This window comes from Aethalodelphis obliquidens, unplaced genomic scaffold, assembly GCF_003676395.1.
Source record: "Aethalodelphis obliquidens isolate GAN/ISIS:26980383/991018 unplaced genomic scaffold, ASM367639v1 scaffold4, whole genome shotgun sequence".
NCBI lineage: Eukaryota > Metazoa > Chordata > Mammalia > Artiodactyla > Delphinidae > Aethalodelphis > Aethalodelphis obliquidens.
The window spans coordinates 91180-114767 of record NW_020837948.1 but is presented as its reverse complement, the minus strand read 5'-3'; the positions used below and the strand labels follow the sequence as shown (position 1 = coordinate 114767).

Genomic DNA, 23588 nt, shown 5'->3' with positions numbered 1-23588 from the left:
GGGCTAGGTGAAGGATGGGAGAAGGCAGTCCTGAGGATGGCAGTACCAAAGGAAATAAAGGGGAAAAAAGGATGTTTTTGCATAGTTTTAAAATAGGAAATGGAGAGCTTTGTAGAAGTCAGACTCAAGAGGTTAACTACAGAAGGTTAGGGTGTGAAAAGGTAACTTTCAGGAACCAAATTTGCATCCACAAGACAACAGGAATGATGGGAAGTTTATTGTTGCTAGAGTCGTGTCCCTGGGCTGCTGAATCCCAAGCAGAGTACCCTAAGCCTCCCGATTCTAGCTGCGATTGCATGTGAAAAACAACCAAACAGACTTTAAAAAGAAGGAAAGCCTGTCCTGTACAGAAAGTCTGAACAAACAAGTTTGTTGTTGATGGTCCAAGAAAGCCTGCCAGCTTGGGTTTACTTCCAACATTGGCCCAATCCCGTGTCCAGAGCTGTTGCTCTAGGTGACATCGTGGGCCAAGCTGAGTAGTGAGGTGACATTCCCCAAGTCACCTCTCTTATTTTCTTTGACTCTGCGTCGTAGATACTGTCTTACCCAAGCACACACATGTCATATGTCTGTTTCCATAGTCACCTGGTGTCACCCAAAGGTCTGTGAAGCTAGAAGCTTCAGCCAGTGTAAATGACTTATGTTAGATGCACACCAAGCTCCATGTCAGAGTTCTGGGGGGAGAAGGGCATCACCAGACGTGTAAACAGCCCTGAGATGGATGCCCTTGAGCCTGTGAGGCTGGCTCTGTGTGTGATGATGAGCAAGGAATATTAGAAGTTAGCAGAAGTTCCCTTCTCTCAGCTAATGCCTATTAGTAGGGGGGTGTGTGTGTCAGTTGGAGGGTCTTTGTCGTTGAAGTTTCAAAGTTTTTGAATCCTGTGCTGTTGCCCCCCTGGGTTGTAGAAGTAGTATTTTAGAACAAGAGAAAGGAAGACTATATAATAGCTGTTATTTATGGAGAACTGTGATAAGGACTTTACATGTATTGCGTCCTTAAACAAGAGAGAAGTGATTATTATTCCCATGTTCTAGATTAGGAAAATTGAGGCTCCCAGGAACTAAATGACTTCCTTACAGTCATCCTTCCTTACATCTAGTTGGTGTTTTTTGCTCACTAGTATATTCCCAGTGTTGAGGCAGCTGTCTAGTACATGATGGTGCTTAATAAATATTTGTTGAACTCATCAGGGAATAGCAATGGCTGAGGCTATATTTGAACCCATGTCTGCCTGCTGCTGAACTCTATGCATTTAAATAATACACTACTTTGTCCCACTTGCCAGGTGAAGCGAATAGTTGGGTAACTAGGAGAAGACTATTCACTGTCTGAGTTCCAGGCCGACTGTAGGGGTCTATAGTATTTTCCCATTCCTGCTGTAATCAGTTTCTGCAAACCTTGTGACTTAAAGCAATACAGATTTATTATGTTACAGTTCTAGAGGTCAGAAGTACAAAATGGGTTTTACTGCTGGCTAAAATGTAGGTAGGTTCCTGCCACTATGTAACAAGGATCCACTTTCCTTCAATTTCCAATAACATGTTCCTCATTTCCATCTGAGCCCTCCCTGGCAGCACCTTTAATGTCCATATTTCTACAACAGTCTGTTCATGACAAGTTAGGTATTCCCCAAGACAATATATGTTTTCTCTACCATACTCCTCACTTCTGGGTCCTCTCTGGCAGAGTCATTAATATCCATATTTCTACTAACAGTCTTTTCAAGGTAATCCAGGCAATTTCTTCATGCTCCTCAAAGCCCTCCAGTCTCTGCCCACTGCCCAATTCCAAAGCCACTTTTACATTTTTACTTATTTGTAACAGCAACACTCCACTTCCAGATACCAAAATCTGTATTAGTTTCTAGGGCTGCCATAATGAATGACCACGAACTGGGTGATTGAAAACAATACAAATTTATTACCTTATAGTTCTGGAAACCAGAAGTCCAAAATGGGTTTCTCTGGGTTAAAAATCAGCATGTTGGGGCTTCCCTGGTGGCACAGTGGTTAAGAATCCACGTGCCAATGAGGGGGACACAGGTTCGAGCCCTGGTCCGGGAAGATCCCACATACCGCGCCCGTGTGCCACAACTACTGAGCCTGCGCTCTAGGGCCTGCGAGCCACAATTGCTGAGGCCCGTGTGCCTAGAGCCCGAGCTCTGCTACAAGAGAAGCCACCGCAGTGAGAAGCCTGCACAGCACAACGAAGAGTAGCCCCCGCTCACTGCAACTAGAGAAAGCCCACGTGCAGCAACGAAGACCCACCCAAAAAGCAGCCAAAAAAAAAAAAAAAAAAATGAGTGTGTTGGAAGGGCTGCATTCCTTCTGGAGGCTCTAGGGGAGGACCTTTTTCCTTGTCTTCCAGCTCTCAGGCTGCCTTCATTTCTGGGCTTAGTGGCTCCTTGCTCCATCTTCAAAGCCAGCTACGTAGCATCTGCTAATCTCACTCTGACTCCCCTGCCTCCCTCTTTCCCTCGTAAGGACCCTTGCGATTACATTGGGCCCACCTAGATAATCCAGGATAATCACTCTAGCACAAGATTCTTAATTTAATCACATCTGCAAAGTCTTTTTTTTACCACGTAACATAACATATTCACAGGTTTCAGGAGTTCCTAGGACCTGGGCATCTCTGGGGCACCATTATCCTGCCTACCTCAGAGTCATTTATGTGCAGGCAGCAGTGTCTGTGTGTAAATTTCAGTAGAGACGAAGGTAAAATAAGGTGCATATTAGGACCCTGAAGAGGATGTAGTCAGTGTGGACTAGACTTTAAAAGCCTTTTAAAAGCTATTAATTGCCAGAAGTTTGCTGGAGACATATCCATCACCCGCTTTCTTTCCAGACCTTAGCTAATTAGGAATCGATGCATGGGGCCACCTGAGGAAATCAAAGTTCAGAATCAGGCTTATTGTTGGTAAAGAAGTTCTGGAGAATACCACAGGGCCTCTAGCAATGCAAGGGAAGAAAATCAAGAATGGCAGACCTCTCCCTTAGTGAGGAAGGGGAACTGTCCTGTTTCGATTGGCTAAGCTAGAGCAGAGAAAGAGAATTAATTAGGTAAGAGGTATGTCATGAAAGAACAGTAACTGTTGATGCTAATTTGGCGCAGTCAGGAAACACAATCCAGGGAATTCCCTGGCAGTCCAGTGGTTAGGACTCCATGCTTCAAATGCAGGGGTGGGGGGGTGGGGGGCGGGTTTGATCCCTGGTTGCGGAACTAAGATCCCACATGCCGCGCGGCGCAACCAAAAAATTAAATATTTTAAAATAAAATAAATAAATGAATAAAGGGCATGGTAGCTAGCAAAAAAGTCAGTCACTATTTCTAAATCTCACTTTTCCTCAGGGATGCCTCCTGTGTCAGGGGCAGGGTGGTTGTAGGCCAATTCTGTGGATACACATGCATTCAGGATTTGTTTGTTTGTTTTTTAGGAGCATTTTACCTAACAGACCTATTCTCACACTAGCTACCTCCTTGAGATCCTAACAGGCTAAGCACTTCCAAAGCCTGGAGCATCTCAGCACTCTCAGCACCTCTGACTGGAGACTAAATCACCCTCTCGCCTCTGACAGTGACTAGCCATGAGACCCATGGAAGGTTCTCCTTGGAGGCCAGCATCCCCTAGAGGCTCCTTGTGTCACTAAGATGTCATCCGACTGCTGTCCCTCAATCTGCAGCCAGTGGGGTTGTGTTTAGTCAATGATCAGTGTCATGTCAATTTCCCTTTGTTGGACCAAGTATAAACTGATTCTAAATACCTGCCTTGGGGAAATTTCTGTAGGGAAGATGAGCTTTTCAGTGTGCTCTCTCTAATTCTGGGCACTTAGAGATATAAATTAGTTTCCTTGGTCTTTTCTCACTCAGGGTCACAACCTTGCCTCCAAGATACTAGCCTTCTATTTTTTTTTTTTTTTTTTTTTTGTGGTTTGCGGGCCTCTCACTGTTGTGGCCTCTCCTGTTGCAGAGCACAGGCTCCGGACGCGCAGGCTCAGTGGCCATGGCTCACGGGCCCAGCCGCTCCGCGGCATGTGGGATCTTCCTGGACTGGGGCACGAACCCGTGTCCCGTGCATCGGCAGGTGGACTCTCAACCACTGCGCCACCAGGGAAGCCCAGATACTAGCCTTCTAAATGGTTGTGATTTGAAGGGCACTAGGAAGATCATCACAAAACTCACCTAACAGGCAGGTCCCTAGAACTTTACCATTAACCACCACCACTAGAAGCATTCTCTTTTAAAATACCCCTTCATTCATTCATTCATTCATATCCTCTCTCTTCCTCCCTCCTTCCCTCTCCCTCTCTCTCTCTCTCTCTCACACACACACACACACACACGCACACACAAAGTATTAGACTATCCCGTCCAAGGGTGCTCTCCTTGGCTTGGCTTCAGTGTAGAATTTGGTTGGAACTTCCTATAGTCATTAAACAAACATTTGTTAAGTACCTACTTACAGCCAGTCTTTGTTCTAGGTGATGCGAATACGATACTAAATATAACACAGTCCTGTCCTCTTCATCTAGTGGGAGAGACAGAAATGTAAAGAAATAAGGTGGAAATATTACAGTGTCAGGACCGTAATAGTGCCATGTATAGGCAGGTCCCATAAGGAAGCGTGTCGGTCCAGAATGGGACCCAGAGTCTATCTATGTTGTAATCCATGCAAACCCCATGTAAATATGGTCAGCTGGTTCATCTTTCCTGATAAGGACCTCTTTAATTGTTTTCACAGGGCTCAAACCCTCCCTCAGCAACCATGAATGTTAGATATTGTGGGAGCCCAGAAGATGGAATTGGGAATTTAGGGGACCAGATCAAAGAGTATGTGGCATTCAATACTGGGTATTGAAGGATGGTACATAGAATGCGGGAAGAAAGAGAGTTCCAGACAAAGGGAACAATACATGCGCGTGTGTGAGCCTTAAACCCAGAAGGCATATTCTGGGTGAACAGAATGAGTGCATTTGATGGGCGGGGTAAGGTGGAGGACTGTTGGGAAATGAGATCAGAAAGCTGGACTGGTGTCAGATTTTGTTGGGCTTTAACAATCCTGCTAAAGAATTAGAACTTTCATTCAGTTGCTGGCAGTGGAGAGCCACCAGGTTTGTTTGTTTGTTTATAAGAAAGGAGCCTCTATTGAGCCTCCTTAGCTCTACTGAATCTGCAAAAATCATCCTGTAATGTGTCAAGACAAATTCATAAGCTATCAACCTAGTGTTTTCCTCCACCTAAATCAGGGATTAGAAATGGTGAGTGTCTAGAAATGTGGGACCAAGAGGGTGATGAATGCAGCATTTTTGTAAAAAGGCGTGGCCTTGGAAATGTTCTTAGGTAACTCTGCTGGACTTGGTTTGATCGTGTCTAAGAAAATGTGGAGCGTGAAGGGAAGACTTGTTTAAATTTTGCCTGTGTTAGCTTTTTAAGGGAGGTAGCATGGCATTGCACAGTGCCTGAGCTCCCTGTGGTACAGCTTCATCACTGTGCCTCAGATTTATTAATGTGTATAAAAGGAAAGACCGAAGGCTGCTGTAAGGATTAAGTGAGATGATGCCTGTGAAATGCTTGGCACAATGCTTAGCTCACGTTACTATTTTCTCAGTTTAATACACCTGGCACTTAGCACAACACCTGGCACACAGTATATAGGATTCACAACGTCTTTGCTAGATGAAATGGAATGGTCTTAGGGTGCAGAGTCGTAGGGTGGTGGTGGTGGAGAGGGTTCTCCCCGACGACACTCGTTCTCCTGCCCTCCTCCCTGCAGTATTCTGACAGCACCTCCGTTTTACACCCTCAGTGCAGAGATATCACGGTTTGTCTAGAAATGGTTGCTCAAGGCTGCAAAGGGACACAGCAACGGAGAGCCTGGGATTGCTGCTAAATCTTAAGAAGAGCAGATTGTGACAAAGTACGGGGTGGGGGGGAAGACAGAGAAGAGAAAATGTGAAAACCTAACGAAAACCAGACGCAGTGCTCTCACTGAGTGACATGGTGATGCCTCACCCAGTTTCACGTGGGACAGGCAGGGTGAGACCACTATGAAGAGTCACTGTCAGGTTGCGGTACTGAAGGAGGAGCCCGGCCGTGGGCTCTGGGGTCCAGGCAAGGCTGCTGCATGGGGCCTGGCACTTGGAAAATGCCGTTTGGTTTAATACTATGCACTCACCGCCTTGAAGTTCTTAATCATTTTTTACAAGGGGCCCCCCATTTTCATTTTGTAGTGGACCCTGCAAATTACATAGCTGGTCCTGGGTGCAGGCTACCTGGGGCAGTGACATTTTGCCTCAGCTAGTTTTTGAGCTAGTTTTTTTTTTGTTGTTGTTGTTTTTGTGGTATGCGTGCCTCTGACTGTTGTGGCCTCTCCCATTGTGTAGCACAGGCTCCAGACGCGCGGGCTCAGCGGCCATGGCTCACGGACCCAGCCGCTCCGTGGCATGTGGGATCCTCCCGGACCGGGGCACGAACCCGTGTCCCCTGCATCGGCAGGCGGACTCTCAACAACTGCGCCACCAGGGAAGCCCATAATTAATTAATTTAAAAAATGGGTAGCACCTTACTCCCTTACTTCAGTCATCCACTACCAAGAGCTTAGTGTGTATCCCCCAGATTTTTTGTACTGTAAAGTTTAAAGTACTGTATTATAAAATAATACGCAGTTACATTGTTGATGTAAATATTAAACAGTACAGCATCATTTATGTGAAAATATTCAAGTTTTCCTCCATTCCACTCCACTTTAGTGAGGCAACCACCATTAACAGTTTTGTCTGTATGCTTCAAATATATTTTTTAATTCATAAAGTTTATTTCTTTAGAGCAGTTTTCGGTTCATAGCAAAATTGAGTGGAAAGTACAGAGAGTTCCCGTAAGCTCCTGTCCTCACACCTGCCCAGGCTCCACCACTATTGTTAACCAGCACCAGAGCGTGCATTTGTTACAGTTGATGAATCTATGCTGATACATCACTGTCACCCAGAGTCCAGAGTTTACACCAGGGTTCACTCTTCCAAATATTTTTCAAATTAATTTTTAATTATGTAATTGATGTATGAATGTTTTTTCTATGTCTATTAAAAATATGTAGGCTTTCAAAAAGCAAAATGGGATAATATCATGCATATTAGTATATAGCTTGTTTTTATTTTTTAACAAATACCTTTCCAAGTCACTACATATAGACCTGCCTCATTCTTCTTTAATAAGGGCATACAGTGTTGTATGTCTATATTATGTTATTTATCCAGTTTCCCATTGGTATATATGGTTTTTAAAAAATATTTGTTTGGCTGCATCAGGCCTTAGTTGCGGCACGCAGGATCTTTCGTTGTGGCGCGCAGGCTCTTCCTTGTGGCACGCGGGCCTCTCTCTAGTTGAGAGGCGGCACACGGTCTCAGTAGTTGCGGTGTGCGGGCTCTCTAATTGTGACAGGCAGGTTTAGTTTCCCCGCGGCATGTGGGATCTTCGTTCCCTGACCAGAGATCGACCCCACGTTCCCTGCATTGGAAGGCAGATTCTTAACCACTGGACCACCAGGGAAGTCTCTATTCGTTTTTTGAACAACTTACACATTCTTTTTTCTTTATTATTTAAATATTTATTTAGGCTGTGCCTGGTCTTTGTTGCGGCACGCGGGATCTTTAGTTGTGGCATGAGGAATCTCTTAGTTGCGGCGTGCATGTGAGACCTAGTTCCCCAACCAGGGATTGATCCCGGGCCCCCTGCATTGGGAGCATAGAGTCTTACCCACTGGACCACCAGGAAGTCCCCACATTCTTATACATATATATTTTGCACTCCTAGTATTATATAGAATAAATTTTCAGAAGTGGGATTATTGGTTATAGGGTATGAACATATCAGATTGGCGCTCTCTTATCTGGGGTTGACTGCACTTGTTATACACTCCCGCTAACCCCCACCTCTCTGTCACTTAAACTCAGTGACACCATCTTCAAGGGACTTAGCCCTCAGCGTTGAGAATACTGGAGCATCGAAAGGAGAGAATTTACTTGTGAATAATAACAGTAATAGCTCACCTGCATTGAGCACTTAAACCATGTTTTGTGCACTCAAGCCAAGTATTGTTCTAAACACTTTACATGTATTAACTCCTTTAATCTGTATAACCACCCACAGAGATAAGTCTATTCTTATACCCATTTTAATGCTTAGGAAACTGAGACACCTAGGGTTAAGTAAGGTCACACATCTCTCTAGTAAGTGTTGGGGCCAGGATCTGAAGCAAGGCTCTTGTGCTCTTAACCTCTGCACACACTCTCTAGAGAGTTTAATGCCATAAAGATGTCAGAGTTTCTCTACCTTGTTTATTCCTTAAAACAATATTGTATTTATTCATTTACTTGTCTTTTTCTACACTGTAACTCTTTGAGGGCAGGGTACCTGTCCAGGTATTCTTCATAACCCTATACCCTAATTCCTAGCACCATGTCTGATTTATTGTACATAATAAATAAATTTAGTTGAATGGATAACAAAGCACCTAATTCCTAGCACCATGTCTAATTTATTGTACATAATAAATAAATTTAGTTGAATGGATAACAATGCCTCTGGGAGGTAGCTACTATATCCATTTTACAGATAAAGAAACTACAAGTCACTGTCACCCAAACGCTGCAGTAGAAAAGACTAGTAAGCGGAATCGTGGAGCGGCAGTTTGAACCCATGGCTTTTGATACCTAATCCAGGGTGCTGTCCACCTTGCCTGAGCTGCCTCCTTCCTGCGTGTTTCTGAGGGCTCTGGAGCATAGCTCCCTACCTAGCAACTGTTTCTAAGCTGGAAGACTCACAGCTAGCCAGTTTTAATGATCCCTGGGAGGGGCAGAGCCTGATGGGAGGAGGGCCCCTGGAAAATAGTTTCTGGAAGCACTGCAACCAGGAATCAGTTGTTAGAGGAGTCAGGTTCCTTAGAGGACCGCGTAGTAATAATACGTATCCTCTATGTCGGCTTCTGCATGCCAAATGTTATTCTGTGTGATTTATGAGCATTGTCTCTTTTTAATGATCGCAGTCCCATTAGATGGATATTGTTATCTTTGTTTTACATGTGAAAGAATAGTGAGAGGCCGAGTGACTTGCTCAAGGTTACACAACAAATAAGTGCTAAGGCTGAGATCCAACTCAAAATGTGTGACCCCCAAACGTTCATTTTAAGCATTCTGCTACCCCAGCTTATAACAGCAGCTGGGGCAGGGGACATGGTAAGAAGAAATTGCCCTCCCAAGACCCTGGAGGACTTTAGTGACGAGTAGGTAGAGAAATAAGGTAGAGAAAATAAGGTAGAGAAAACCATGCAGCCTGAGCCCTCCTAGGTGACGGGGTCACAGAAAGAAGAAATGTTATTTTATTTTGTTTTTTTAGCTGGCTGTGGGAGCTAGGAAGATTTGAGACCAGCCATTCCAATTTTTGAATCTGGGTTCTCAGCACGTGGTGTCTTTATAGTCAACCTAGAAATGGCAGAGTTATTTTGGGCACAAAGCAAGAGCTGTGGCTTTAAAAATATGCCACTGTATTTATCTCTTCCGCTCCAAGATTACTGAAAATTAGCCCAGCTGTGGCCTGAGGCACCAAACAGCCACACAGTCTTCTTCCAGCTCACTCAACCCACCCTAAGCGGGTGAAACACCCAGAAGTGGCAGCCTCTGGGGAGTGGCTATCGGATTAGTTCCCCATCACCAAGCCTACCTTCTGATCACACACACATACCATCCCTTCCCAGCTACTATAGGGATCAGGATGCTAGGCCTGTGAATCAGCTCAGCTCTGTCTTCTCGCCCATCCCCAAGGCTTCAATAGAAGTAAAAAAAAGTCATAATTCTAATATTGAGCTGAGGAGTCAGTACAAGAATAATTTTTCAGCTTTATTACCAAATCACTGTTTGATTCAGGGCAGACAATCTTGCGGTAATTTAAGCCTTCACTTTCCTTATCTATAAAATGGAAATCTTAAAAATATATATTTTTTATAATATATATATATATAAAATATATGTATATGCAAAGTGCTTAATAAAGTGCCTAAGAAAGTACCTGGCCCATAATAAGCAATCGATTGATATTCCTTAAACTAGTGAATCTTCTGCTACTCTGATCTTACTAACAGGGAAAATGTGGTGAGCTTTTACTTCATGTTAGGCACTGTGTTATATGCTCTCTAAGGATAATTACATTTAATCCTGTAACAACCCTATGAGGTGGATGGTATTATTCCTTTACACATGAAAACTGAGGCCCAGAGATAATGAATTTCCTAAACATCACGTAATTTACATGATGTAGCCAGATTTAAGCCTAGTATTCTGATTATAGGGCCTAAAGTCTTAAAGAGAACAGGGAGTATATTTTTACATTCCCCTGTTTCCATGGAAAATTCTTTCCACTGTCAACTGAAGGACTAAGAAGCAGTAGGGAAATGCCCAGGTGGTTTTAGCTTTCTTTCCCTGTCTCTGATCCTGGACAGGATTTGGGTTTCCAGCCATCATTCTCCTGTGTTTTGTGGGCTGTAATTACTCAGATTTACTTTGCCCAGTTCATAAGGGATCAAGTGAGGGAGGGGAGGCGGAGCTTGTCCAAGCAGTCCACAAACCATACAGATGGTGGGATAGGGGGTGGGGAGGGAGCGAGATACGTTTTACATCCTGGTCTTTCAGTGGGTTTGATGGCAGATGCTTTTTGCGTTTTGGTCTGAGCATGTATAATTCTACAATCTGCCAAGTTCTGGTAGAGAAAGAGAGGGAGAGACAGAGAGAGAAAGACACACACACACAGAAGAAATGGTTGCTCAAAGCCACAGAAGGCTCAAATGAAATTGGAGCTGCTTGAAGGGCCGCAGTGGCTGGCGGGGTGGGAAAGGAGTCCAGGAGAAGCGAGATGTCCCTGTGCAGAAAGCCTGGGTGGTCACTTGCAAACCCAGAATCTGCACAGCCTTCCGTGCCCTGACCCTCCCCTGCGCGGCCAGAGGCAGCAGCAGAAGCAGCAGCCCGCGCCGGAGAACAAGCAGTCCAGGGGAGCTGTCTGGTGGGGCCGGAAACGGCTGTAATCATTTAATAGCCTTTGCTGGCTGCACGAACCTAGCGGAGTGGGCGGTAGGCAGGCTCCAGAGTGCTGTCTGGCAAGATGGTCCCCCGCTTTAATCAAAGTGATGGGTTTTCTGGAAGCTCTTTATTAACCTCAGCACCAGAATCCCAGAGATGGTAACAAAGGGATGAATGGGGAGCGAAGGGGAGGGCTGCAACCTGCCGGCTGGGCTGCGATTTTCCAGAGCTGAGCACTCACTCCCGCAGCCCCACCCCTCCCCCCACCTCCACACTTCTTTCTATTGATTCTTTCTTAGAGGCTCCTGCCTGCATCGCCGTCTCCCAAGTGATGACTAAACAGATGTAGCCAAGAGCCATTGCTATATTTGTATAATGCTTCAGGGTTTTCAAAGGGCCTTCATATACAGCTCAGGATGTGGGTCTCGTTCGTAACTGGAGTGAGACTACCTAGATTTGAGTCCCAGACTCCATCAGTTAGTAACCCTGTGACGATTGGTCCTCAGTCTCTTCATTTATAAAACCAACATATCTATAAAGCAGATATGGATATTGGCAATATCTACTTCCTATGATTCTTGTGAGGAGTAAAAATTATATAGCATATGCAGATCTGCTTAGCCCAGTGCCTAGCACATAGGAAGGCAGAGTAAATGTTAACTAATTCATAACCCTGATGAAGACAGGAAGGTGATCACCTCCATTTTATGCCTGAGGCAACTGAGGTTCAGAGTCGTTTATGTAAATTGCCCAGGACTATGTACCATTAAGTGATAGAACGAGGGCAAGCCCTCAAGTTCAGAAGAGCAAAGCGAGAGGAGGAGAGGAAAAGATTAAAAATCCTCCAACGTTCTCCAGCCTTGCCCCTCTAAAAACTTTCCTGAAAGTACTATTCTTGGTCAAAATGACTGTGGGTGGTTTCGTTAGGGGAAGTCTGTGTAAATCAGATAAACCTCTCCTGGCCTTAGCTGATTGTCAGGAGCAGATTAGAATAGGGGTTGGGGGTAGGTTTACAAGTCTGGCATTTGCTTCACAATCTTCAGGACCTTCCCTGGCATCTGCACTGGCAAAGCCTCCAGCTCAATTGTTCCCAGTCACTGAGGCTAAACTCCATCCAGAGTTCGTTTAGAATGAAAGAAGAAAGTAGGGAATGTTGCCCAAAAGACCCTGGGCAGTGTCTAAGGGAAGTGCCTAAAGTGGGTTATTGGATTAGGTGAAGTGGTCAGCTACCCCCATAGGGCAGTTTTGAAAGCTGGAGATCTGTATGCCTTTGTAAAACAAAAAGTGTATGTTGTTCATATTTTTACACGTATACCTGCTGTGGAGAAATCAGCCAATTAAAAAAAAAGGCAAAACCTTTTACTATAATTATGATCATACTCTATTAAACTTTCAAATTCCATTGGGTTGTAATCTGAATGTCAGGGAAGGGCTGATCCTCCGCCGCTTGATGTCTCTCAGAAGTCTTCTTTCCAGGCTGTAATAGATCCATTCATTTGGGTCATGGCTGCATCTCAGTCTCGTCTTTGCGAGCCAGTGAGCTGGGTCCCTGGGAGCAGAGGGGAGGGGACCTGTGGGAGGTCCCAGGAGCGGGAGAGGGAGACAGCACTGAAAGAAGAAACATTCCCTTGACTGACCTGAGACTGGCCCTGGGCTGGGGTTAGGGGTAGAAAAGGTGCATCTTCCTTTCTCATCTTTTCCTCATCTTCCTTTTTCATCTTTCTCATGAGATACTCTCATCAAGGAGTATCTCCTTGATTCTGCCCCAAAGTCACAGCATTTTATAAGCGAAGCTGGCCAAGGGCTTCAGTGCTCTTGGCCAAAAGGGACTCAGATTTAGGAGGTCAGTAAATGTTGTTTGTCACAGCCTTAAGATATTATTTCACCTGAATGAACCCTCAGAGATGTTCGCACACACATCAGCCAGAACAGGTTGGGTACAAGGATCTGGGAGGCACTGGGGAAACCAGATCTTGTTCTGCTCTGCGGAAGCTGAATATGAGGAGAATGCACCTGAATTCTTCTTGGAGTGGAGGCTGAATCAGACCCAACCTAGACTCCCAGCCAAGGCCGAGGGAGCTCAGTGACATGTAAAAGAACTCATCAACTCTTAGGGATCCTGCTGTGAGAGGCTCCCTCCGCCCATAGGCACGGCCATTAAGGTCCTTTAACTCTGCAAGATAAAAATATCTCTGAATTCTGCATCTCCAGATGACAGTCCTAAAGGCCTCATACAGATTCCTAGCTGCGGTCAGAAAATTTTCCATCCTGGACTCTGTGAGAGCAACTAAAGGACTACAGAGTGGTGTTGAAACCCAGTTCTCCTAGACGCCAAGTCAGAGGCTTTTAATTGCATTTCTCACTTTTGTCTCAGTCTCTCAGGGGCAGGGCCTGTATTTGAAAGGTCAACAGGCAGATTCTGGCTGAGGTCAACTGCAGATTTGATTATCTTAGACGAATCAAAGAAATCAGTCTCAGAGAAAAAATATCTATAGCCCTATGTCCAAAGAGCTATAGTGTCAGCTCTGCCAGGGGAAGCATGGTGTAGCAAAGGGGTTTATGAGAGAAAAGAAACTCTCTTACTCCCTTTCCCTACAGTCTGCTGGTATTTGGACTAAATTTGCAATATCCTTACCCTGCCGTCCTAGCCCTGAGAGCTGCGCCATGTATAGTTGCCCATGTGTGATTCCATTTGTTGAGCTCTTTCATTGTGCTGGAGTCAGTCTCAGCACTTCACATGCATTTCCTGGTTGTCTTTAGGGACTCCAAAGTGCGGCAATGGAAACTTATTTGATCTGCTAAGGAGTGGGCACCACTTCCATTTCTCACATCAGTCCTTTCATTCATCCATCCAGCAAGTATTTATCAAACACCTGTTATGGGCCAGAAATTGTGCTAGACACTGGCTACACATTGGTGAATAAAACAGTTATATTTTCTTACAGAATAGATTACTAAAAAGAACGTGCTGTATAGCACAGGGAACGTACTCAATACTCTGGCGTATATGGGAAAAGAATCCAAAAAAAAATGAGTGGATATATGTGTATGTATAACTGATTCACTTTGCCGTACACCTGAAACACAACACTGTAAATCAACTGTACTCCAGTAAAAATTTTTTTAAACATTCAAAAATAAATACATATTTTCTGCTTCTCTGGACCTTACAGTGATAGAGATAGAGGTGAAGGGGGTGCTGCTTGGCTAGGATGGTCATAGAATACCTCTCTGAAGAGGTTTCAATTAAGCACAGACTTGAAGAATGAGGAGTCATGCTAAGCATGGAGGGGAGACCATTCTAGGCAAAAAGAAGCCGTATGTGTACAGATTTTGAGGCAAAAACAATCCCAAGGGGTGTTGAGGAATTGAAAAACCTGTGTGGCTGGAGGATAGTGGTAAGAGAGACACTTGTAGGTGAAATTGGAGAATAAAAGATAACAGGCTGTTGAAGGGCTTTGTATACCATGTTAAGGAGTTTGATTTTTTTTTTTCCTTTCAAGGCAATAGAAAACCTTCAAATAATTTTAAGCAAGGGGAGTGATATAAAATAATTTCTATTTTTTAAAGGATTTTTACTGTGTGCATGTTATACTTCAGTATTTTAAAAACGGAGAAAGACTTTAAGGAATAAAGATGACTCTGGCTATGTGTGGAAGGTTAGAGAGAGGCAAAAGTAGAAGCAGGCTGAACAAGGAAGAGGCTATTGTTGTAATTCACATACAAGATAATTGTGTCCTGAAAAAAGGTAGCAGCAGTGAAAATGGGGAGAAGAGGACAAAGTCTAGATATGTTTAGGAGGCTGAAATGACAGGTGTTGGTATATTATAAATGAAGAATAGAGAAAAATGAATAATGGCTCTGAAGCTTCTGCCTTGAGCATTGGAGTGAATGGCATATCATCGATTGAGATGAGAGATTTAGAAGGGAATAGAGGAGAGGAATCATGAGTTTGATTTCAGATTCCTTCAGTTTGAGTTGCCCATGAGACTGCCAAGAGGAGATACCAGATAGGCAGTTGGGTACATGAGATTGGAGAGACCTATGGGCTTTAAGTATACATTTGTATCTCATCAGCATATTTAGATGGTATGTTTACCCATGGACAGGCTGAGATTCCAAAAGGAGACAGTGAAGAGAAAGAAGAAGAAAAGGTCTAGGGCCAAACCCAAGGAAGCTGCAACACATAGGTAAAGAGGATCCTGCGAGGAAACTGACAAAGAACAGCCAGAGAGAGTGGTCAGGAGAATGGTTTGATACGGAACTCATAAAAAAATAAGTGTTTCAAGAAGGAGATTATTAATGCTGCTGAGAAGTTCAATAAGATGAAGACTAAAATGTGACCACTGGCTTTGGAAGTAATATAATCAGTGAGCTTGCCATGAACAATGTTAGAAAAGTAGTGCTTAAGGATACCAAATTAGAGGAGATTGAGAAGTGATGGAAGGTAAGGAGATGGAAGTAGCAAATGTAGAGAATCCCAAACTACAATCAAACGTAAACTGTTTATCTGGCAGAACTTTCCATGGCTCCACCGAACACTGCCGTGATGCCAAAAGGTTTCAATGTCATGGCCACTGGGATCACTTCGCTCAGACAGACCATTACTCTTCTTCTCTAGCTCTGACCTCTACTCTTCTAGAAGTCATTGGTATACTTTATGGTGTGTCTTCCAACTAGACTCTTGGGAAAGTCTTGCACTGGAAACCCCTATGGAGGCATAATCATTTTCTCAAGTCTCAGCGTAAATTTCACCTCTCTTGGAATCTCAATTGACTTTCTCAAGTGTAGTTAATAATTTTTGCCTCTCGGTCCTATAATACTTTACATGTACCTATATATATCTTATCTTTTATTTTTAATTGAGATATAATTGACACATAATAGTTCCAGGTGTACAACATGATTTACTATTTGTATACATAGTAAAATTATCACAATAAGACTAGCTAACATCTCTCACTATATATAGTTACAAAAAGATTTTTTATTATGATGAGAACTTTTAAGATCTATTCTCTTAGCAGCTTTCAAATATGCAATACAGTATTATTAACTGTAGTTACTGTACTGTACATTACATCCCATGACTTATTTATTTTATAACTGTAAGTCTGTACCTTTTGGCACCCTTCACTACCACCACCACCATCTAGCAACCACCAATCTGTTTTCTGTATCTATAAGCTTGTTTTTTTGTTTGTTTTTTTAGATTCCACATATAAGTGAAATCATGTGGTATTTGTCTTTCTCGGTGTTATTTTGTCAAATATTTAAATATTGACTTATTTCACTTAGCATAATGCCCTTGAGGTCCACTCATGTTGTCACAAATGGCAAGATGTCATTCTTTTTTATGGCTGAATTATATATATATATAAAATTCAGCTCTGTGTGTGTGTGTGTGTGTATCACATTTTCTTTATCCATTCATCCATCGATGAACACTTAAATTGCTTCCATATCTTTGCTATTGTAAATAATGCTGCAGTGAACATGGGGGTACATATATCTTTTCAAGATAGTATTTTTGCTTTCTTTAGATACATACCCAGAAGTGGAATTGCTGGATCATATGCTAGCTCTATTTTTAATATTTTGAGGAACCTCCATACTCTTTTCCATAGTGGCTACACCAATTTACATTCCCACCAACAGTGGACAAGGGATCCCTTTTCTCCATACCCTCACCAACACTTTCTATTTCTAGGTTTTTTTCTTTTTTTTTTTTTTTTTTTTGCGGTGCGCGGGCCTCTCACTGCTGTGGCCTCTCCCGCCGTGGAGCACAGGATCCGGACGCGCAGGCTCAGCGGCCATGGCTCACGGACCCAGCCGCTCCGCGGCATGTGGGATCTTCCCAGACCGGGGCACGAACCCGTGTCCCCTGCATCAGTAGGCGGACTCTCAACCACTGCGCCACCAGGGAAGCCCTATTTCTAGTTTTTTTGATAACAGCCATTCTAACAGGTGTGAGGTGATAGCTCATTGTGGTTTTGATTTGTATTTCTCTGATGATTAGTGACATTGAGCACCTTTTCACATACCTGTTGGCCATCTGTATGTCTTCTTTGGAAAAATTTCTATTCAGATCTTCTTTCCATTTTTCAATCAGATTGTTTGGAGTTTTTTTAATATTGAATTCTATGACTTCTTTATATATTTTGGATACTAACCCCTTATCAGATATAGGATTTGAAAATATTTTCTCCCATTCTGTAGGTTGCCTTTTCATTTTGTTGGTTTCCTTCTTTGTGCAGCAGCTTTTTAGTTTGATGTAGTATCATTTGTTTATTTTTGCTTTTGTTGCTTTTGTTATGAGATTCAAAAAAATCATTGCTAAGACTGATGGTAAAGAGCTTACTGCTTATGATCTCTTCTAGGAGTTCTATGGTTTCAGGTCTTATGTTCAAGTTTGTAACCCATTTTGAGTTAATTTTTGTGTATGGTGTAAGATAGAGGCCCAGTTTCATTCTCTTATATGTGGCTGTCCATTTCTTCTAACATCATTTATTGAAGACACTGTCCTTTTCCCATTGTATGTTCTTGACTTGTTTGCCATAAATTAACTGACCATTTTTGCATCAGTTTATTTTTGGGCTCTGTATTCTCTTCCATGATTTGTGTGTCTTTTTATGCCATACTGTTTTGATTACTATAGCTTTGTAATATAGTTTAGAAGCTTGGTGCCTCCAGCTTTGTTCTTCTTTCTCAAGAATTCTTTGGCTGGGGCTTCTCTGGTGGTCCGATGGTTAAGACTCCATGCTTCCACTGCAGAGGGCACAGGTTTGATCCCTGGTAGGGTAATTAAGATCCCACATGCCATGTGGCATGCATGCATGCATAAATAAATAAATAAACCTAAAAAATAAAATTAAAAAACGCTTTGGCTACTGGGTTCTTTTGTGGTTCCATACAAATTTTAGTATTGTTTGTTCTATTTCTGTGAAAAATGCCATTGGAATTTTGATAAGGATTGCATTGGATCTATAGATTGCTTTGGGTAGTATGGGCATTTTAACAATATTAATTCTTCCAATCCATGAGCATGGAATATCTTTCCATTTGTTTCTATCTCCTTCAATTTCTTTCATAAATGTCTTAAAGTTTCCAGTGTACAGGTCTTTCGTCTTCTTGGTTAAATTTATTCCTAGGTACTTTATCGCATATTCTGCTTTAATCCAGTACATTTCCTGCCCCACTCCCAGGCAGGGTAATCACAACCAGATATTCTTTAGAAAATTCTTCACAAAGAACCAAAAATATGTTACTAGAAACCTAGATTTCTAGACCCTCTGGTGAAAAAAATTGTTTCCAAACATTGGCCTTGCCCTAGGCTTGAAGAAATAACTCACGATTTCATGGGGGCCATGACCATCTGTGCAGCCTCTCCTGTGTTCAGGCTCCTGGTGTGGCATATGGAAAGCATATGTTGACTCTGTGACTGACTTGTGATGGTTTGTCTTGCAGAACCAGAGGCAGGAGAGGTGTCCCCTCCAGTCGGTGCTGGTGTCAACAGCAACAGCTGGACCTTTAAATACGGACCAGGCAACCCCAAACAATCTGGTCCCGGTGAGTTGCCAGACAAATTCATTATCCCAGGATCTCCTGCAATCATCTCCATCCGGCAGGAGCCTACTAACAGCCAAATTGACAAAAGTGACTTCATAACCTTCGGCAAAAAGGAGGAGACCAAGAAAAAGAAGAAAAAGAAGAAGGGTAACAAGACCCAGGAGAAAAAAGAGAAAGGGAACAGCACGACTGACAACAGTGACCAGTGAGGTCATCTAATGGAAACAAGCCACTTAGCCAGTTTTTGTAATAATGGCAAATCTCTCCCATGTAGCAACTCCCTACTCCTTTTTCCTATCCACATGAGCCCTTTCTTATAGACCTCAGAAATCTGCAGAAAGTTCCCTATGTCTGTCTAGATCACATTTAACAAGTTTTGTCTTAAAAGCTTTACTAAGTCTGGTGTTAACTCTCTCTCTCCACTCTGGCTTGTTTTCAGAACCTAAAAAGCAGACCCAAGTCTCCTTTCTCCTCCGCCACAAAGGAGAGGCTTCCCAGCCCCGCCAGTGAGAGGTTGGACTCTCTGCCCTGTGCTCCGGGGATCCTGTCTTGATGACACTTTCAGGGCAGGCTGAAAGGTTTTGAGATTGAGCAGCTTGAGTGTCTGTGGCCACTGGGTATGTGTGGCCACCGGGGAATATGTTGGCTGGGATGGGCCAGATTAGACTAGGAGGGCTGGGAAACAAAGGCAAATCAACAATGGGAAATGTGAAACGAAAAGGTACCAGACTTTCTAAATCTTACAGCTGAAGAGGCAGTGGCCACCCTCTAGCAGACAAAACTCCCCCCATTGACAAGGCTTTAGGAATCCCTAAGTCTCTTGGCTGTGGTGTCATTATACCTAAAACCTGCATTTTACCTACAAGCCAATAGTTCAGTGTTTAACAGGGGGCCAACCAGGGCAACAGAAGCAGATCTGATGTGTTTCCTGCATATGTCCTTGTGCTCACTTTATTAAAAATTCTTTTGCACACAATGTTATGAAAAGGTCAGATTCTTTTCCGACAACACATATGCAAAAGCAAAAGAAAACCCCAGCACCTCACTTTATGCTGTTTGTTGATAGATTTATTTAAAAAAGAGAAAATCTATAACTATAAATCTTTAAAGAGAAATATGATGAATTCAATTCCCCTAAACTATCCTCGAAAGAGAATTCAGCCTACAGGCATTTAAATGATCATTGCTGCTACAGAAGTGCTTTAAGAGAATTGCCTGAAACATCTGTATTATACCGGCCACCTGCCAATCACAGCTTTACTCTTTCAGGTCACTCTGGGGCTGCCTCTTGCATGTATTAATTACTAAATAAAAGGATCTTTCGCTCTCTGTTTTCTAAGAAACAATTATGTGCACTTTGAATACACAACCTTCTCTAACCAACTGTATCAAGACCCAGAAATTGAAGAAAAATGTTGTTTTCTCATACATACAGTGAGCAGACTTTCCAATCCTCTAATTCTGTGATTTGTCTTGGTGTGATCGCCAACACCTTCTCTTTGGTTTAGTTTTCCTTTTCTATAACACTCTGAATTGCTAATCTTGCTAACACCTATGATGTTACCTGAGCTCAATCTCCCATATGTATGCTGTATGCTATTATAAGACTCCTGATATATATTTACTCTGTGCTTGTGTATGTGAATGTTACTGCAACTATTACCTAGAGTGAACTTTAAGCTTTATTGTTGAATGTAATTCCATTATATTTCCTTTTGTACACCTGTGAAAAAGTGCAGTAGAGTTTTTTTAACCATTGTTAATCAACTTTTATGTATGAAAGACACAGTAAAATTTCTTTCTTAAATCAAGATACTGGTGATTCAAGGAATTTTATTTATGGTCAGCCAAGAGCTGTCTCTTGCCAAGACTCTTGCTGGCAAGGGAATGGTTAAAGCTGTTTTTCTCTAGTAACAGTTCTGGAATGCATACTGAAGATATTTCCTGAGGGTGTGCAAGCACAAAATTTACCAATCTGACCTCTTTGAAGTTACAGAATACTTTGAAATTCTAACAATATCTGGAATATCAGCTCATAGAGAATAATAAAATTTACTGTCACCTTAAATAAGAAATTTTAATTTGTTAAAATGTACAATTTAGAAGTTTGATTAATTATATTATCTTTTAAAAGTTAACATAAAAGAGGTAGGAGTCTGTTATTAAAAGCATTAAATCTCAAAAAAAACTCAAACCTGTTTTGTCTACTTTTAGCTTCATTCTCCCATTTTTTGAAGGGTGTGTAACTTCAGCTCTGCAGGATTGCATGGGGTAAAACTTATTGCTAACACATGTGAACCATTGCTACATCATTGTAGGTTGTAATCATTTTGCCCCACTGAAACCCATGTATCTGACCTTACGTGCCTTTTGAATACTAGGAGAATCGGGCTAATTTATTAATGATGATAATTATAATGCATCTGTACAGCACTTTTACATTTGCAAAGTGCTTTCCAGTCCATGTTAGTTACTAGTTATTACAGCTGTAAGGATAAAACACGTCACATGGATTCATTTTTGATTGGTGCTATTGGTATTTCCTCTGTTATTGCTAATAAATGGAAAATGATGGTATGAAAGAAATGGTGGTCATTTCTAAGAAGAAGAGTAGGAGAAAATAGAACACTGATTATTATTAGCTATTATGATTGAAGAAGGTTGCAGTGTAAAACATACCGTATCATTCTCTGGCTGTCTCCCTGGCTATTATATTCATTACTAAGGCATGACACCCGATGGAATCAAGAATCAAATTCCACAATATTACCAGAACGGGCAGCCAGGAGGTTTCTGGGTCACTTCCCAGTACACCATTTCAGTCTTCTCTAATAAGAATTGCAACAAACCAATTTTAATCACTAGAGCCCTCCAGTCATCTTGTTCATTGTTTGTTTAGCCCTTGTACCTCTCTACAATTGGGAAATCAAATAATGCCCCCAAGAAATTAACTTTTATTGAGTACAGGGTGTATGCCAGCTAGTGTAATAGGTAGGCTTATAGAACATGTTCTGTAGCAAATAGATGGTTTTTTCCTTCTGGAGTTAAATTTTTGTGAGCATAGGCTTTAGATGCAGTAATTCTCAAGTAGGAACAACTTTGCCCCTCAGGGGACGTTTGGCAACATCTGGATACATTTTTGTTTGTTATTTGGATGGGGGGCTACTGGCATCTAGCGGGTAGAGGCCAGCAATGCTTCCAAACACCCATAATGCACAGGACAGCCCCTCACAACAGAGAATTTTCCAGCCCCCAAAAGCAATAGTACCAAGATTGGGAAATCTTGAGATGGAGCAGCTGTAAATTTGTTGTCAGGTTCCTTTGTGAGATGGTAAGGGGACACCATTACTAATTACTTCAGGATACAAGATGTAAACTGGGACTAGCTCAGGCAAACTGGGATGTATGGTGAATCTACTTATAGAAAAAGATAAACTGGTATTAACTCTGTCACTTACTGGCTGGGGAACCTTGGACAAGCCACTACTCCTCTCAGTTCTTCAGCCTCCATTTCATCATCTACAAAATACGCATAATTATAATACGGACCTTATAGATTTGTGGGGAAGATTTAGCGAGATAATCTCAAAAAGGTTTCAGCACAATGTCTGGCACACCATAATGCTCAATATATAGTTATTATTAAGAATCCTTTTCTTCCATCTCCGCATCCGTTTTTTGAAAGATTTAGCTATTACCCTCAGGACACTTTTCCTACCGATTAAAATGCAGATGGGGGATGGTAAAATAACATACTTGGCAATAAAAATACTTTTACTCCACTTTTTTGCTCACCCCTCATATTCAGCTTCTGCAGTGCAGAACAAAATTTGGTTCCTCCAGTGCCTCACAGACCATTGTACCCAATGCCTGATGAAACATTAAATCCTTAAGGTCTTTTCTCAAAAAAGTCTCTGAGCTTGTCTCTGAGCTTAAGCTCCTGTGAGAAAGACACTGATAAATTTGCTTCCGTAAAATGTAGTCTAGAGTACATAAAGAAATGGGGACAATTGGGTAGTGAAAAACATAAAGCCCAGCAATTTGGTAGGTTATGCAATTATCATGTGACTTGGGCATCATCAATCCACAAAGAACATGAACAATTTAGACAACCACTCAGCCAGTAGTTGGTCTTACAGCAGAGCTAAAAAAATTGACCTCTGATCCATAAACATTACTGAAGGGCTGATTAAACAGCCTCCATTTTTAAGCTCTGCTTTTACTAGACTAATTTTATACATTGAATTTTTATTATAAAAGTAATACATGCTCTTTTTTTTAATAAATCAAAAGAATCCAGAGGCATATAAAGAAAAGTTAATTTCCTCAACCAGCTTCTTTCAATTCTCCCTCACACAGGTATCCACTGTTAACATTTTAAGGTATGCTTTTCCACATTTTTCTGTCTGCACACACATACCCACACAGAGACACTCCTATTATAATTAGGAAGGAGACTTTAGTTAGTGAGCATGGTGCTATTCTCCCTTTGAAGTTGTGTCTAAGAGTGGTATATAGCAACCTTATTGTCATAACCAGTGTCGGGAAGGGGAAAATGTCCCCCTCTACCTGCCTTGAGTTCTTGTGGCTGGACTAATATTAAAAATGACACAAGACAGATTAACAGGAGAGAAGGAAACAAATTTTATTTCACGCGCATGGAGGTCTTATAGAAATGGCACCTAAGAAGTGGCCAAAGCAGGCAGCTTTTGTACTTTTTAGACAAGGAAACAATAAATTAGTAAGGAATTGACAGGACAAAGAAACAGGTTTGGGGTGATCAATTAGTGAAGAGTCTAAAAGGAGTTTAGGCTTGGGGTAGTATTGATAAAGAAGTAACATGGTTTGTTTATAATAGGCTTCTGGGACTAAATACCCTGTCTCTGGGGATAAGGGCATCCTTCTACCTCCAGATGCAGGGAATGCACTTTTCACACGGGAGATTTATTTCCTGC

General features: G+C 42.2%; 1 protein-coding gene across 1 annotated transcript in view; it reads left to right on the top strand.

Annotated features, from left to right (window-relative positions):
• The window catches only part of PCDHAC2 (protocadherin alpha subfamily C, 2), a 44729-nt gene extending 23519 nt beyond the window's left edge, over nt 1-21210 (top strand). The window contains exon 4 of the mRNA XM_027095201.1: nt 18532-21210. Within this exon, the coding sequence (XP_026951002.1) occupies nt 18532-18842 (311 nt within the window). The 3' untranslated portion in view covers nt 18843-21210. The remainder of the gene's footprint in view (nt 1-18531) is intronic.
• Nucleotides 21211-23588: the final 2378 nt, after the last annotated feature.